General features: G+C 47.6%; 1 protein-coding gene across 2 annotated transcripts; it reads right to left on the bottom strand.

Annotated features, from left to right (window-relative positions):
• Positions 1-518: 518 nt before the first annotated feature.
• LOC121874791 lies at positions 519-4,365 on the bottom strand. Of its 2 annotated transcripts, none has more exons than XM_042379082.1 (5): positions 3,372-4,365; positions 3,136-3,239; positions 2,422-2,528; positions 1,706-1,803; positions 519-1,228 (listed from the first exon to the last, which is right to left on the bottom strand). In XM_042379082.1, the coding sequence occupies exons 1-5, from the start codon at positions 4,137-4,139 to the stop codon at positions 674-676; spliced, it is 1,632 nt and encodes a 543-aa protein (XP_042235016.1). In that variant the 5' UTR covers positions 4,140-4,365; the 3' UTR covers positions 519-673. The 2 variants fall into 2 exon arrangements, with proteins under 2 accessions (XP_042235016.1, XP_042235015.1); XM_042379081.1 differs by having other exon boundaries at positions 2,422-2,534; positions 3,372-4,364.
• Positions 4,366-17,451: the final 13,086 nt, after the last annotated feature.

Here is a 17,451-nt window from a genome sequence, read left to right as displayed (position 1 = left end):
AGGCCTTTGTTAAACCACCAATGTATGAAATAAGTAATTTATGTCCAATGTATATTTTAAGCCTTCGGGCTGCATAACTTTTTCAATAATCCGTTTATTATTATTATTGTTATTATACACACACACACCCACACACACACACACACACACACGAATATGGACGCTTCTCTGTTATTCTTCAAGCAAAAATCTAATTGTATGTCTCCGGATTTATTATAATGTTGATTACTTCATTCGTCAGTAAATAGTGTTCCAAAAATCTGATGTTAACCTCTGACAGGCTATCACGTTCTCATATCATAATGTTAACAAAAAGCGTTCCCATATCTTAATGTTAACACTTAATTACTTTTTACATAAGCGTCATAATTTTAATTGAATCAATTATTTTTATGACGAGTATTGCTTAAAGGTGAGTAGAGGAGTAGAGGGTACCTGACACCACTGAATAATAATAATAATAATAACGATGATAGTAATGATAAAAGGTCGTTTCTTCCAAAGTTTATTAACTTCCTCCTAAGTTTTTACAATACATTTTTTTAGTTGTATGAAAGTAAATCGTTTTCATTAGAATAGTGATAACATTTGTTGCTCCTTATCTGGGTCAATGTGAATCATTAACGGTGGCAGGCAGTGCAGCTTGAGGCTATGACCTAGATCGAATACCTCTTCAGTGACAACAAACATTTGTATGTTGCTGCATGATCGAGTTACACATAAGGTTAAGCAGCATGGTTATTTGGTCAGACAGCACGTCCTCTCCTACGTGATGGTTGTCTGTACACCCAAGGTGTTCACTGGTGTACACGGAGCTGTCCACCAGCCCTCGACGGTACAGTTCTTCACACTCACTGATCCCCGCCAGATTGAGCGGCACACCAGTGTCCCACCACCATACTCCACCACCTGTCACTCTGGGGTCCAAATGGTCTCTGTTGGTCCTGGTTGTTTTTGGTCTCACAGTGTTGGTCGTAGGACCCTGGGGGACGGGGAAGTGTTGTTGTAAAGACCCAGTAATGGGTGTTGTAAAGGAGTAGGAGACGTGGGGCGTGTCAGGAGAAAGGTGGTGGTCTTTATACTGACGGAGATAATATTGGAACAGCATCTCGCTCCAATCGAAGGTGGCATCCCCTAAGAGTGACGCCTTGTTGTAGAGTGTTCCAGTAAGACTGTGCTCCCTGTAGCGACCCTGAGACACCACCAACACCCGTGTCCTCTGAGCGATCTGAAATCAAAATAATTTTCACGGAACTTTGTGTCTGTGGTTACCGTGGCGGGGTACCAATACACTGAGTTTGCCTTCCAAAGTCGAACTCCTAAGAAGACAGTGTGTGACTAATCCAGTGTGAGACAGTTGTAGTTGTACCACCGTATCCTGAATGATTTGCCGTAAAACGCAAACAATTTTATAGTTATTAAGATGAAATTCATAAATACCCTACTGGTTAACTGATAATTACCAGACTGAAGGGAGAGATGTATAGTACAGTGCCAGTTGTGTTTCAACCTGTTATAATTTCATGTCTAAACGAGAGACATACAAAAGATAAAAATGAAAAGATTGATTGAAAAGGAATGGATGAAAAGGTGACATAGTGAATTGGTTAATTCAAGTTCGAGAAAAAGTGTATTGAAGGAAAAGACATTTAAAGATAATGGTGAGGATGAGGAGGTGAGGGAGCGACCAAAAGGACTTACTGACCTGGTGTAGGAGAGGGACGACCTGTTGATGCATCTCTCTCACGACCTCCATCACGTCGGAGGTGTAACTCATATGTAGTATCATCCACGACGTGTAGCCTGAGGAAGTGGACGAGTATAATACACCCTATCTCTCATCTGTCTTACTCTCTCCAATTATACATCAATCAGTGTTATACCTGGTGTTGCCTGAGGACAGATGTACCTTATGGTGGGTGTGAGACAATCTGCCGTCATTGAGATGTTTAAAATGGTAAGATAAGAATAATGATAAACTAACCATGTTGCTATACACTTGTACACATATGACAAAAAAATATCTAATTTCATTATATACATACTATATAAAGACAAATTAAGAGCATTAAGTCGATTTTCAGATGCTATCTCTTCGATAAGCTTGGGCGCGATTGGTGAATTACGTTAGATTTTATTAGGTTTGGTTTAACATCAATAAACGGGTGTGTACTCCTTTTTGTTCTCACACAAAATATGTACAGTACATTATTGTACAGTACACAAGACAATAAATATCTATCATGATTTTACTTAGTGTGTAAATATTTTTCATGTTTAAAACAGAATACGGAGACAATATTATCACACCTGCTTATTCAGACAGCAACTGAAGCTACGCCAGACGAGCGCTCGCCCGCCCCCTACCTGCAGGTCTTACAAAAGAGTCTACCTTATAATATCATGGTTTTAAAGTCTTACCTATTATAAGGATGTGAGGGAGCGGGTCCTCCCCCCTGGCCCACCGACTTAGTTGTCTCAGTTCCTTGGTCTCTTGAACCTTGGACGGCGTTACCTCCATGAACGTCCTGAAACTGTGACCCAATTACTGACGGCTGTGTCTTTGACACCAACACCAACAACGGTGGTAACAACAACAGTGCTAACTACAGAAGAGATAACATCAGCATCAACTTGAGAAATAACTGAAATAATCTCAATAAGTCGGCGACAGTCAGGCAGGGAATAGAGTGACAGTAGCTAACAGTAACAGCTACCACTCGTACAGCTGAGACTATCAACAATGAATTATTCTTAGACCAGCTGCAGGAAGTAGTTAACAGCAGACAGTGGAGAACAGCAGCAGAAGCAGTGCTAACAGTAAAGCTGTGAGTCATGAGGGTCACGCACTAAAAAACAGGGAGTAAAAAATATATTAGAAACACTATTTCAACATAATTAAACATCACAAAAGATGTTAAGTAGGACAAACCCAACACATAAGAAAACTTATGCAAATAATGATTATAAACAGCGTAAACATCACATTTAAGAAACATTTCCCAGTAACCATTAGAACATCACATATATGATACATATTGTAAAATTAACCATTAAAACATTCCCAGGATAATCTTCACATCACTCAGTAACCATGAGGCACCATCCCAACATCAGTAAACACTCCCGCCAGACCTGAAGGAGACACGGAGGCGCGGGTGTACAGGTGTGGCGGCCTCCATGTCGGTGTGTAGCTTAAAGGTGGTCCTCCTCATCTCCTCGTAGCTCATGGTTGTGTTCTGCGGCCACCAGGGATGACAACTATGAGTTTTTATATTTATTAATAAATATATTTATATGTCAAAAGAGAAAGAGAAAGAGAGTTGTATATAAACAGTCAGTGAGAATATTCAGAAGTATCAGTGACTCACCAGAAGGTGGATGAGGTACCGATATTCACTGTCGGTTCGCTGAAGATACTCATAGAACAATGCCCTAATTTTTGAGTCGCCCAGAAAAGCGATCCAGAAGGAATTGTTGTTCTTGAGTCTGTGGGCGAAGCAGGCGGTGACGGAGGGTGGGTGGTCAAAGGGCACTATGGCACAGGGCACGTAGGGCAACACTCCGCCGTTGACATCAATCCTACTGTTGAGGTGGAGGATGGGTGTTTGACCTTCCTTCCTGTGATCATCCTCTTGACTCTTGTTAGTGTGGTGTTGGAAGGTTAAGAGTGTAGGAAGCAGCGCCGCCAGACTACGATAATCCTCGGTAGAAGCTCCTGACGACGACGACCTCTTCTGCAGCAGGTGTTTCACCTCTTTGACAGCCGCTGACAGGTGTTGGTCCCCCCGTTGGTGTAGCGGCGTCCATCTGTCGCTCAACAAGCTGCTGTTGTCTGCAGAATATTGTAGCAGGTGAGCAGCGAAAAGTGTTTTTTCATTTGGCACCCCAGTGATGGTGAAGAGGGAGCGACACCTGTTTACTGACACACCTGTCTGGCCTGTTTCGCCACGGTAAACAAGTGGTCCTCTCCTTTGCTCACCAGCCTCCTCACTATATATGTCACCATGTTTGTCACTCTCCTTTACATTATCCTCTTGGTAAACGCTCACCAACAAAACGAAAATTATTACTGACGCTGTAACACTTGTTTTATTACAACACTTTTGTGTAAGATTTGTTTGTAGCACAAAGACCATCTTCCTCGAGCAGGGGTTAACCGTTTGGAGGGCAGTGTCGCACTTAGGTATTATATTCTGGTTGACGCCAGAAGATTTTATTCAGCTGAGAGTAACCACTGCCACTCAAAGGGTTAACAGCGACACACAGTGAGGTGAACACGAACATTCTCCTCACACCTTCAATATAAACACAAACTTTTCCTCTTCCAGTGTTCGTTCACCTGGGCCTCACTTATACTTATCTAGTTGCTGAATTTAGATGAAATTGTTTTACAATAATAACAAGAGTGACTCAGACATCATCAGTGAATTATGACAAGAGAGATAATGTATGAGTGTGTGACTTGTGTTGTATGTTGAGCCGGACGGAGGCAGCGGCCACCCTTACCACACACCGAGACAAGTGCAGCATGTTGTCGCCTCAGTCGCCTCACAGCCACGTCTCAGCCTCGGAAACAACTCAATTTATCACTTTAGAATTTCCTATAATTTTCCTTCAAATCTAGTATGTCCGTCAAAATCCAAAATGACCACTTCAATGCAGTTCATTTACATTGAGATTCTATACCTTTTCTTTGTCTCGGTTTGTATATTTGTCTAATGTAGAGATTTATTACATGAAAAACTAAATATTTTCACAAGAATACTTAGTAACGTTTAAGTTAGTTTATACAGACAAATGTAATACGGTATATTGGCCAGGTTCTCCCTTACACCTACACGGTACACCTGCACCTTACACCTACACGGTACACCTACATAGTACACCTGCACGGTACACCTGCACCTTGCACTTACACAGTACACCTACACGCTACACGTATGCAGTACATTTACACGGTACACCTGCACGGTACACCTACACGGTACACCTGCACCTTACACCTACGCGGTACACCTACATAGTACACCTGCACGGTACACCTGCTCCTTACACCTACACAGTACACCTACACGCTACACGTACGCAGTACATCTTCACGGTACACCTACACGGTACACCTACACGGTACACCTACACGGTACACCTACACGGTACACCTACACGTTAAGTTGCGATATAAACTAAAAATAACTATTTATGGTTGGAGTTTCCTTGACATCAGTACAGCATCACTTGTACCGACCCGTGGCGACCCTTTTTTGCCACACACACACACACACACACACACACACACACACACACACACACACACCCTGGACAGGCTACAGGCATGGACTACGGAGAACAAGGTCACCATCAACCACACCAAAACCGTTGTCATGCACATCAATACCGCCACCACTCCAGTGCAAGCCCCAGCAGTCACAGTGGGTGCCCATCCTCTCCAGCTGGTGCAGTCTGCCAAACTCCTGGGTGTAACTATAGACAACAAACTTGACTGGAAGGCCCATATAAATAACATAGTCAAGGCAGCCTCGTACCGTCTCTACATGCTACGAAGACTTAGGTCACTTGGGACACCCACGCCAGAGCTGAGGACCATCTACAACGCCTTTATTCTCCCCAAACTAACGTATGCGTCACCAGCCTGGTCGTCTTCTCTCAACTCCACCCAACAACGCCAGCTAGAGAAGGTACAGAAAAGGGCCTGCAGAATCATGCTCGGCGAAGAATACTCCGGCTACACCAACGCTCTCTCCACCCTGGAAATGACATCCCTCAGTGACCTCCACCACCACGCACTGGAAAGGTTTGGCCGTGGACTACTGCACCACCCTCGCCATCGCCACATCCTGCCACCTGCAGCCCCCCACCCAACTCGCGCAGTCCGCCACTACAACAAAAATCAGCCCATAAGAGCCCGCACCGATAGATATAAGAACAACACCATCCCATCTATTGTTAAAATAATAAACAACTCCTGATTTATGTACTGCACAGCCCTGTAAATGTATTCGATGCATATTACATCATCATGTCTAAATCTAATGTAAGTTTGTATATTTTCAGCCACCGGCTGCAACTTTATTAATAAACCGTTTATTATTATTTTATTATTATTACACACACGCAAGACTTTGCTGTCACTCGGAATCGAATATGACGATCATCCAGCTATGAGAAAGTGATATGAGTTTTTAGGGATGTCACCTTCATTGGTGAGTTTTAAGGTGACTAAAGAGGCCGATTCGGGACCGGCAGAGTCGTTCACAGATGTTGCACATGTAGACGGCCACAAGTAGTGCGGGAGGGGCGGCGGCAGCGTCTTTCCGGCGTTGGCGCTTGTCTGCCTCAGTTTGCAGTCGGACTAATTCGAAAGTTTTGACATCTTCTTGTATGGTGCTCCTACAAGCATTACTGTGTGGAGTAATCGTCTCCCAGGTGAGGGGGTCGATTTAGAACTTTTCCGGTTTGTCTTAAGACTATCCTTATACCTTTTCAGTTGCCCTCCAGTGTTACATTTACTATTCGTTAGGTGACTGTATAGTAGCTGCTTTGGCAGTCTACTGTCGTCCATGCGCGCAATATAGCCAGTCCAACATAGTTGTTCATGGATAATGGTAGCCTCGATGCTCCTGCAGTTGGTGTTAGTGAAAATACTAGCATTTGTTCTCTTGTCTTCCCAGCGAACTCGGAGGATGGATCGTAGACTATATTGATGAAAGTTTTCAAGTGCCTTAAGGTGCCTCTTGCATTAGGGTGTGTCATAGGAGGGAAGATCAGCTAAAACTAATGGCCCATCACTTTTTTGGTAGATTTTAGTGTATATAAACAGAAAATAATTTCAGTTTCAATATTTTGCAACCTTTTGCTAGGTAAATTTTAGCGTGAAATTTACCGAAAATCTAACGTACAGCTGCATTAGTGCATTACAATTAAATAGTGAACATTGCTTTCTGACTTCATTCTTTAACAACCCAACTAACAATATTTTTCTGTTTCAGATTCTGATGCATTTATAAGTTGATAATATTTGCGATGGCTGCTTGTGTCAGAGGAGGAACCAAAATCCAGCCATCTCAGTCACTATCTTGGGTCTGGGAGAGAGCTGAAGTCGGAGTTGCCTACATTGAGAGATGCTTTGAGATACGGTGTTTTAATCAGGCAAATCAGTGAAAAGAACCAAAGAGCTTACACAAACAGTGCCATTATTGCCAGTGATATGACCGTTGCCTGGCATTGTACACTCTCAAGCTAACGCTCAGTTCAAGCCTCCAGTCATAACAAGTCAGAAGAAGATTAGTGAGAGACTGCTAGCCAGTTGGGAAAAGGCAAGAGATATTCTCTTGGAGAGGACTTGCAGTTATGACAGCTTTGCCAAGCAACTGACCTCAGTTATTTGACATAATTACTTGCAAGTGCCCAATTGTTCTGTCCTGAGTTTGGATGCGATCGTGACTGTAACTGAGGCCCACATCTCCTGTATTTGGTAAAGCGTGAACTGAAGATTCTTGTGACTCAAACTGGTACTTGTCGTGCTAATAGAGAGAGAAGACTGGCAGTATAGGGGCTCTGTGATTTCTAGCCAAGATATTCCGGGAGTCCAAGAGACAGGAGGCTGCCACAGAGAGACAGAAGAGGAGAAGAGTTGCTGAGGAAAAGAGACTTGAGAAGGCCCAGGGTGAGGTAAAAAGGCCGATGATGTGAGCCGCTTATCTGCAGTTTCTAATTTACTCATGGCTGATCCGAGTGCTGACCAGGAGAATGGTGACTTTGTCCCTAACCCAGAAAATAATGATCCCAAACCTTCCAGGCATAAGATTCGAAATAGGAAAAGATATCCTCAAGCTCTGGCCAGCATGCGACACCACACTGGTCTCAGAGAAACTGCAGAGATAGCAACAGCTGCCTGGATTGACGGATGTTTGATAACACCTGATGATGTTCACCTGGTGATAGATCATAACAAAGTAAGGAGAGCTCAGGAGAAACTTGTCAGTAACCTAGAAGAGGAGTTTGATAAGGGAATAAGAGAAAATTGAATCAATTGTTTGTTCTTTGATGGGAGAAGGGATGACACTAAAGTGTTCATGAAAGTTGGAGATTCTGACAAGTTGTTCCCTGCCATGGTGAAGGAGGAACACTACTCCTGCTGCAGTGAACCAGGAGGGAAGTATTTGTGGCATTTCACTCCAGAGAAAGATGACATCAGGAAACCAGCTGAGATAGTGGCAGATAACATTGTGAACTGGCCCAGAGAGGAACGTAGACCAGACCCTGCAGGCCATTGGAGGGGACAGCACCAACACGAACACAAGGTGGCAAGGGGGGGTCATACAGTGGATAGGAGTGGAAGATTGGAGTAGCCACCCATTGTTTTAGACCCTCCACACCAACGAATTGCCACTCAGACATCTTGATCCAGGAGCTGGATGGCAAGCATCTCTTTCAAACAACAGATGGTCTGGTCCTCTTGGCAAGATGCTGACTCTGCCACTGAGTTAGAAATAAATCCGAGCTTTGAAAATCACAGTTGCCCCACTCGTTGAGCTTGGCCATACTGTCATTGACGACCTGAGTACTGACCAGTACTATGGTTACATGATTTGCAGTGCCATCAAAACTGGGGTCATGCCTGATAGACTTAATACCCGCAGATAGGTCCAGTCTCACATTCTAGGTGGCTCACAACGGCTCTCAGGTTCTGGTAGAATTTGGGTCGCTCATCATAAACTGAAAGGGAACCAGCTTCACAACCTGAGACTTATTGTCCAATTCATCGTGAGTGTCTACTTGCCAAATTGGTTCAACACCAAGGTCAAGTCATCGTTCTCCGAAGGTCCGAGGCATGTTCTCTTCCAGCTTGAGCTCCTGAGGAGTCAGCCAAGGAAGGATGTTCAGATTGTGGAGCAGACTGTGAGGAGTTCTTCCTGGTATGCTCATCCCGAGGCAGTTCTGCAGACAATGCTCTGCAGTAAGGATGAGGAGGAGAGAAGAGTGGCAGTCAAAAAGAGCTTGGATATGAGACTTATGAGAGGATCTGGGCATGACGAATTAGTTGGTGACGATTCCTTCAGGGTCAGGAAGACTCCTGAAGTCAATCTAGGTGCCAAGACCCTCACTGATCTCATAGATCTGGATAACATCCAGGCTGGCAGTGAGCCCCCTCTTACCTGCAGCCTCACCAATGTTCAAGTCAGAGCTTTCCTGGACAACCCCATGCATACCCCTGCCTGGCCCTCGCACACCCAGAGTATAGAGCGTTGTGTACAGCAAGTGAGCGAGGCCAGCAGTCACGTGTACAGCCAGGAGAGGAGGGAAGGCTACATCCTAGCTCAGGTGGTCAGCAGGGAGGTGATGAGTAGAAACAGAAGCAAGAAAGACATGTTCTCTATGGTGTGCAGCAACACCGGGTCGTAGTAGTAAAACCGGTTTTTGTATTTGATGATTTTGTTTTCTAAAGGAATATTAAATTTAATAAATGTGTCAAGATCATTCGTTTCACTATTCTGGATCATTTTCATCCTAATAAATTAATCTGATACATTTACTTTACTTTAAATAAGCTATTTAGTGGTGTTGGTAAAAGGGTGGGAATACTGAATTTTCATAAGATTTCAAGTTAAAATTTACCTAGCAAAAAATGAAAACTTTTCAAATCTGAAGATATCACATGATTCTGCACATAGAACTACATCATTAATACCAGTGTTTGCATGTGATACATGTCTCACTGCCATATAGCAGGGTGGGGAGGAACACTGTTCGATATACGTGCAACTTTGTAGATAATGTCAGTTCCCTATAGCTTAAGAAGCGGGTACGGAGTTTGCCAAAGGCTTGAGATGCACAGCTAATCCGATGTTGAATATCTTCATCGATATCCGCTGTGGTGGAAACGTGGGAGACGAGATACTTAAAGTGGGTAACATTAGAGAGGGTAGTACTGTTGAGCTGGATGGATGGTTGAGGTGTGGCTGAAACAGGGGCATGAAAGAGTATCTGATTCTTATGTACATTCGCCTCAAGGCCAAAGTTTGCATACGCATCTGCACAGGTGTTCAGGATCTCCTGTAGGTCGCGCTAGTGAGCGCTAAGGGTGAAGTCGTGTGCATACTGAAGTTTAATAATGGAAACTGCCGACACCTTCGTTCCTGCTTGGAGTGTTTTTATGTTGTAAAGATCCTTCATCCAACTGTCCATGTCCACCCCGACGGCTAAATTGGCACTTGCACGGTTGAGGAAGGCACCCAAGAAAATGGAAAAGAGAGTTGGTTTCAGTACACATCCTTGTTTTAGCCCTGTTTGTATGGGGAAGAACACAGACTGGGTGCCATTGTGCAGGGCACTGCTGTTCAGGCCATCGTGGAGTTGCCTCACGGTGGCGATGAATTTCGGTGGGCAGCCCAAATGAAGGAGGGTGCGCCAGAGGGCTTCCCTGTTGATTGAGTCGAAGGCCTTGGTTAAATCGATGAAGGCCATGTACAAATCACGACGTTGTTTCCTTCACTTTTCTGGTATCTGGTGTGCAGCAGAGACAATCTCAGAGGTGCCATGTGATGGTCTAAAGCCACATTGAGACTATGGGAAGAAGTTTTCTGCCTCGGGAAGAAGTCTGTTTAGGAGGACTTGGGCAATAATCTTGCCAGCTACGGACAGCAGCGAGATCCCGGGGTAGTTGCCATTGTATGACAGGTCACACACAAGCACACACACTGTAAGGGCTGTAACGAGCGGGATGGTTGTCCCCCGCTCGTTTGATAGTTCGCGGCCCCACTACGGGGTTAGACGGAGGTGAGAATGTCTCTGCTGCCTCATCACCCGCCAGACACCAGCCAGCCTTCACAACAGCTGTTACTTCACCAGGCGGTTCTATCTCAACTCTGGTTCTGTACTCATCTCAGGTTCCTGGGGCTCGTGGGCTGATTCCCCAGTCCTTCACTATTCGGCCGTCAACTCGGGTCACCTACTCCAGCAACTGCAACGGCTACCATATGATCGCCACTTCCTCCACGCCCTATCCACCATCCGTACCCTGGCGTCTCTCATGGGTGGCAAGACATCGCCTACCAGCGCCGGCGCCAAGTGAGGAAGCTGCCCTGACTTTCCCCTGAGAAAAGATCACCGCTTTATCAGAACATTCTACAGGGCTGGTTAGAAGGAAGATTCATCTGCAGCAGTAGGAAATACCTGTTCTTTGTTTTATTGGTTGTTTTGTTTTAGGTAATTGTTTGACTCCAGTGTTGTTTATTTAATTCTTGTATGAGTGGTGTCAGAGTTAAGTTTTTGTGATTATTTTATTAGTAAAGAGATGTCAATCTCTAACTGTTGCTTATTACCGCTTGGAAACCCATGGTTCTTGACTTTCCTCTTTATAAGATCCTCATTAGGCTGGCAAAGGATTTATATCCTACAGACCAGGCTTTTACACACACACACACACACACACACACACACACACACACACACACATGTCATGTACTCATACATCCTTCACCCTCACTCCTGTACTGATACGCTGGATGTGTCAACCTTTTCAGATTACAAGTCTATTCACACCCTCTCACCCTCACACCAGCCTCACACTCTTACACTCTCACACCATCCTCACAACCTCACACTCTCACACCACCGTCACACCCTTACATTTTCATACCAGCCTCACACTTTCTCACACTCACACCAGCTTCACGCCTTCACACTCTCATATCAGCCTCACACTCTCACACTCTCAAACGAGCCTCACACTCTCACACTCCCACACCAGCTTCACACTTTCACACAAACCTCACACTCTCACACCAGCCTCACAGCCTCACACTCTCAAACCAGCCTTACACCTCACACCATCCTCAAACTCTCACACCAGCCTCACACTCTCACACCAGCCTCACACTCACACCAGCCTCAAACTCTCACACCAGCCTCACACTCTCACACCAGCCTCAAACTCTCACACCATCCTCAAACTCTCACACCAGCCTCAAACTCTCACATCAGCCTTACACCCTCACACTCTCACACCAGCCTCACAGCCTCACACTCAAACCAGCCTTACACTCTCACACCATCCTCAAACTCTCACACCAACCTCACACTCTCATACCAGCCTCACACTCTCTCGCCCTCACACCAACCTCACATCCTCGCACGCTTACACCAGCCTCACCCTCTCACAGTCTCACACCAGCCTCACACCCTCACACTCTTATACCAGCTTCACACTCTCTCACCTTCACACCAGACTCACACCCTCACACTCTCGAACCAGCCTCACACCTTCAGACTCTCATACCAACCTCACACTCTCTCACCCTCACACCAGCCTCACACCCTCTCACCCCTCACACCAGCCTCACACCCTCACCTCATACCAGCTTCACACTCTCTCACCTTCACATCAGCCTCACACTCTCACACTCTCACACCAGCATCACACTCTCACTCCAGCCTCACACCCTCACACTCTCACAGCCTCACACTCAATCTCCTCACTAGCCTCACACGCTCACACTACACCATCCTCACCCCCCTCACCCTCTCACACCAGCCTCACACCCTTTCACTCACACCAGATCTCACACCTTCACTCTCTCACACCAGCCTCACACACTCAGACTGTACCCCTGCCTCCACACTCTTTCACCCTACACCAGTCTCACACCCTCACACTCTCGAACCAGCCTCACACCTTCACACTCACATACCAGCCTCACACTCTCTCACCCCTCACACCAACCTACACCCCTCTTACCTCATACCCAGCCTCACACCCTCACACTCTCATACCAGCTTCACACTCTCTCACCTTCACACCAGCCTCACACCCCTCACACTCACAACAACCTCATACTCTCACACCAGCCTCACACTCTCATACTCCCACACCAGCTTTACACCCTCACACCCTCACACCAGTCTTACACCCTCACACTCTCACACCATCCTCACAGTCTCACACACCACACCAGCCTTACACCCTCACACCCCCTCACACCAGCATTACACCCTCACACTCTCACACCAGCCTCCCACTCTCACACCAGCGTCAAACTCACACACCACCCTCAAACTCTCACACCAACCTCACACCCTCGCAATCATCCTCCCACTTTCACACCTTCACACTCTCACAGCAACTATACACTCTCACACCAGCCTCTCACTTTTGCACAACCATCAAACCCTTACACTCTCATACCAACCTCACACTCACTCACCCTCACACCAGCCTCACACTATCACACTCTCACACCAGCCTCACACCCTCAGACTCTCACACCAGCCTCACACCGTCACACTCTCACACCAGCCTCACACCCTCACACTGTCACAGAATCCTCCCACCCTCACTCTCATACCGTGCACCTCTCACCCTCACACCAGCCTCCACCATCACACTCTTAGACCAGCCTCACCCCTGACACTCTCACCAGCCACAAACTCTTACCCACACACCAGCCTCACAACCCTCACTCTCACACCAGCGTCACACCTCACACTCTCACACCATCCTCACACCCTTACACTCTCATCATCCTCACACCTCACACTGTCATACCAGCCTCACACTTTCTCACACTCACAGCCTTACTCCCTCACACACCTCAAACCAGTCTCACACTATCACACTCTCATTTCACCCTCACACACTCTCACCCTCCACCAGCCTCACACCCTCACACTCTCAAACGCGCCTCACACTCTCACCCACTCCAACTGCACTCTCACACCAGCGTCACACTCTCATCAGTCTCACAGCCTCACACTCCCACATCCAAAACTCTCACCAGCCTCACACTCTCACACCAGCTACAACCATCACCAGCCTCACACTCTCATACCAGCCTCCCTCTCTCTGGAAACACCCTTACACTCTCACAACAGCCTCAAAATTTCACACGAGCCTCACATAACACTCTTACACCACCCTCACACTCTCTCACCCTACACCAGCCTCATGCCCTCACACTCTCACACACTCACACCAACCTTACACAAACACACTCTCACCCTCACCCTTCACATTCTCCACACCAACCACACACTCTCACACCAGCCTCTGACTCTCCACTCCAGCCTCTCACTTTTATACAACCATCACACTGACACTTTCATACCATCCTCACACTCGCTCCCCTCACACCAGCCTCACACTATCACACTCTACATCACCTCACACCCTCACTCTACACCTGCCTCACACCCTCACACTCCCATAGCAGCCTCACACTCTCACACTCTCACCGCTTAACACTCTCACACTAGACTCACCCTCTCACCAGCCACACACCCTCACACTCTCACACCAGCTTCACACCCTTACACTTTCATACAAGCCTCACACTGTCTCACCCTCACACCAGCCTCACACCCTCACACTCTCACACCAGCATCACCCCTCCACTGTCACACCAGCCTCACACCCTCACACTCTCATACCAGCTTCACTCTCACCTCCCACCAGCCTCATAGCCTCTCACCCTCACACTAGCATCCACTCTTATTCTCTCACACCAGCCTCACACCTCACACTCTCACACATTCCTCACACCCTCACACTTTCACACCTACCTCACACCTTCACACTTTCACCAGCCTCACACTTTCTCACACTCACACCAGCCTTTCACTCACACTCTCAAACAGCCTCACACTCTCAAACAAACCTCACACTCTCACACTCCACACCAGCTTCACACTTTCACACCAACCTCACAATCTCACCAGCCTCAGCCTCACACTCTCACACCTTCCTCTCACCATTCTCAAACTCTCACCAGCCCCACACTCTCACACCAACCTCAAACTCTCACACCAGCCTCACATTCTCACACACACTCACACTCTCCCATCCTCAAACTCTCACACCAGCCTCACACTCTCGCACCAGCCTCACACTCTCCACCAACCTCAAACTCTCACACCAGCCTCCACCTCTCACCAGCCTCACACTCTCTCCTTCTCTCACACAGACCTCACATCCTCACACTCTCATACCTTCCACTCTCTCACCTTCCCACCAGCCTCACACCTTACACTCACCAGCCTCACACTGTCTCACCCTCACCAGCCTCACACCCTCACACTCTCAAACCAGCATCACCTCACACCTCACCAGCCTCATACCTCTCACCCCTCACCAACCTCTACACTCTCACACCAGCCTCACACCTCTCACACCTCAAACCATCCTCCCACACCCCTCACACTCTCCACACCCACCCTCACACCTCACACTTTCATACCAGCCTCACACTTTCTCACACTCGAACCTCACACCCTTACTCTCCTTAACCTCACACTCTCTCACCCTCCACCAACCTCCTCCTCACTCTCACCAGCCTCACCCTCTAACAGTCTCCACCAGCCTCACACCCCTCACTCTCCCAGCTACACTCCTACCTTCACACCAGACTCACACCCTCACACAAACCATCCTCACACCCTCACACTCTCCACACCACCCTCCACCCTCACTTTCACCTCCAGCCTCACACTTTCTCACACTCACATGGACCTCACACCCCTTACACTCTCATACCGCCTTCCCTCTCTCACCCTCACACCAACCTCCCACATCCTCGCTCTCCAGCCTCACCCTCTAACAGTCTCACACACAGCCTCACACCCCTCACACTCTCAATCATCCCTCCCCTCCCCTCACACCCCTCCCACACCCCTCACACTTTCACCCAGCCTCCCACCCTTCACACTCTCATACCAGCCTCCACCTCTCTCACCCCTCACCAGCTTCCCACACCCCTCTCACCCCACCCCACACTCTCATTACAGCTTCACTCTTTCACCTTCACCAGCCTCAAACTCTGACAGTCTCACACCAGCATCACACTCTCACTCCAGCGTCACACTCTCCCACTCTCCACCAGCCTATCCTCCTCAACAGCCGCTCCCTCACCCAGCCTCAAACTCTCACCAGCATCACCCCTTCACTCCACACCAGCCTCACACCCTCACGCTCTGCCAGCTTCACACTCTTTCGCTCTCCACCAGCTTCACACCCTCTCACCCTCACACACCAGCCTCACACACCCACACTCTCCCACCAGCCTCACACTCTGCTTTCACACTTTGCTATCAGCCTCACACTTTCTCACACCACCAGCCTTACAGAATCCCTCACTACAGCCTCACACTCTCAAACGAACCTCACACTCTTACACTCCACACCAGCCTTACACCCTCACACACCATGCACATCTCTCATACCACCTCTCACCTCACAGCCTCAAACTCACCAGCCTCAAACTCTCAAGCCAACCTCACCTCCACCAGCCTCTCACACACAGCCTCCTCCTCCTTCCCACACCAGCCTCACACTCTCAAAACAGCCTCACACTCTCTACCAGCCTCCACTATCTGTAACCTCCTGTGCTCTTACACACAGGCACTCACACTATCACAGCAACCCTCACACTATCTAACCTTACCCTCCCCTCTCTAACACCAGCCTCCAACTCTCACACATACTGCATTACCCTTACACCAACCTCATATCCTGGCAATACCCTCACACCAGCCCTTTACCCCTCACAGCTTAACACTCCAGCCTCCAGGCTCTCACAGCCTCCTCTCACCAGCCTCCACTCTCAAACATGCCACTCTCACCAGCCTCACTGTCCTAATTGTTTTCACCCTGCCTCACACACTTACACCAATATCTTGCTGTCTGGCTTGACCTCCAGAACCATCCCACCAGCCTCCTTCCCTCACACCAGCTTCACACTCTCCCACCAGCCTCTGCTCTCACCAACCACACTCAAAAATAGCCACACTCACTAGTCACACTATACAACAACCACTCTGACAACCTTACACTGTCCTTTCCCAGCCTCACACTCTCAAACCTCACACTCCTATGCCTCATCTTGGCCTCTGTGTCACTCTCTGCTTACCCTTACACTGTCACCAGCCTCTTGGCCTCATGCTGTCGACGCAGTCTCACTCTCACTGCCAGTCTCACACTCTCTGGCTGCCACTTACACTGTCACACCAGCCTCACACGCTAACACCAGCCTCATACTATCACAACAGCCTCACACTCTCACAGCCAGTGTCACACTCTCCCCAACACCCTTACACTATCTTTTCAGCCTCTTTTTGCTTAACACCAGCACTTACACTGTCACCAACAGTCTCACACTCTCCAAAATAGTCTCCTCACATCTCCTTTACACTATACAAGCCTCACACGCTCACCAGCCTCGTCTTTATCTGTTGCCTCACACTCTACCCCAGCCTCACACTGTCACACCAGCCTCATCCTTTTGGTTTGTTGGCTCACACTATTGTCTGACCTCTGCTCTCAGGCCAGCCCACACTAACATAACAGTTACACTCTCCTGTTGCCTCACACATGTAGCATGGCTCACACTGTCACCAGTCTCACACATCACGCCGTGTCAAGCTCTCCACCAGCCTCCA

The sequence above is a fragment of the Homarus americanus genome, unplaced genomic scaffold (genome assembly GCF_018991925.1).
Source record: "Homarus americanus isolate GMGI-L3 unplaced genomic scaffold, GMGI_Hamer_2.0 scaffold27429, whole genome shotgun sequence".
NCBI classification, from domain to species: domain Eukaryota; kingdom Metazoa; phylum Arthropoda; class Malacostraca; order Decapoda; family Nephropidae; genus Homarus; species Homarus americanus.
This window is presented reverse-complemented; position numbering and strand designations above follow the sequence as displayed.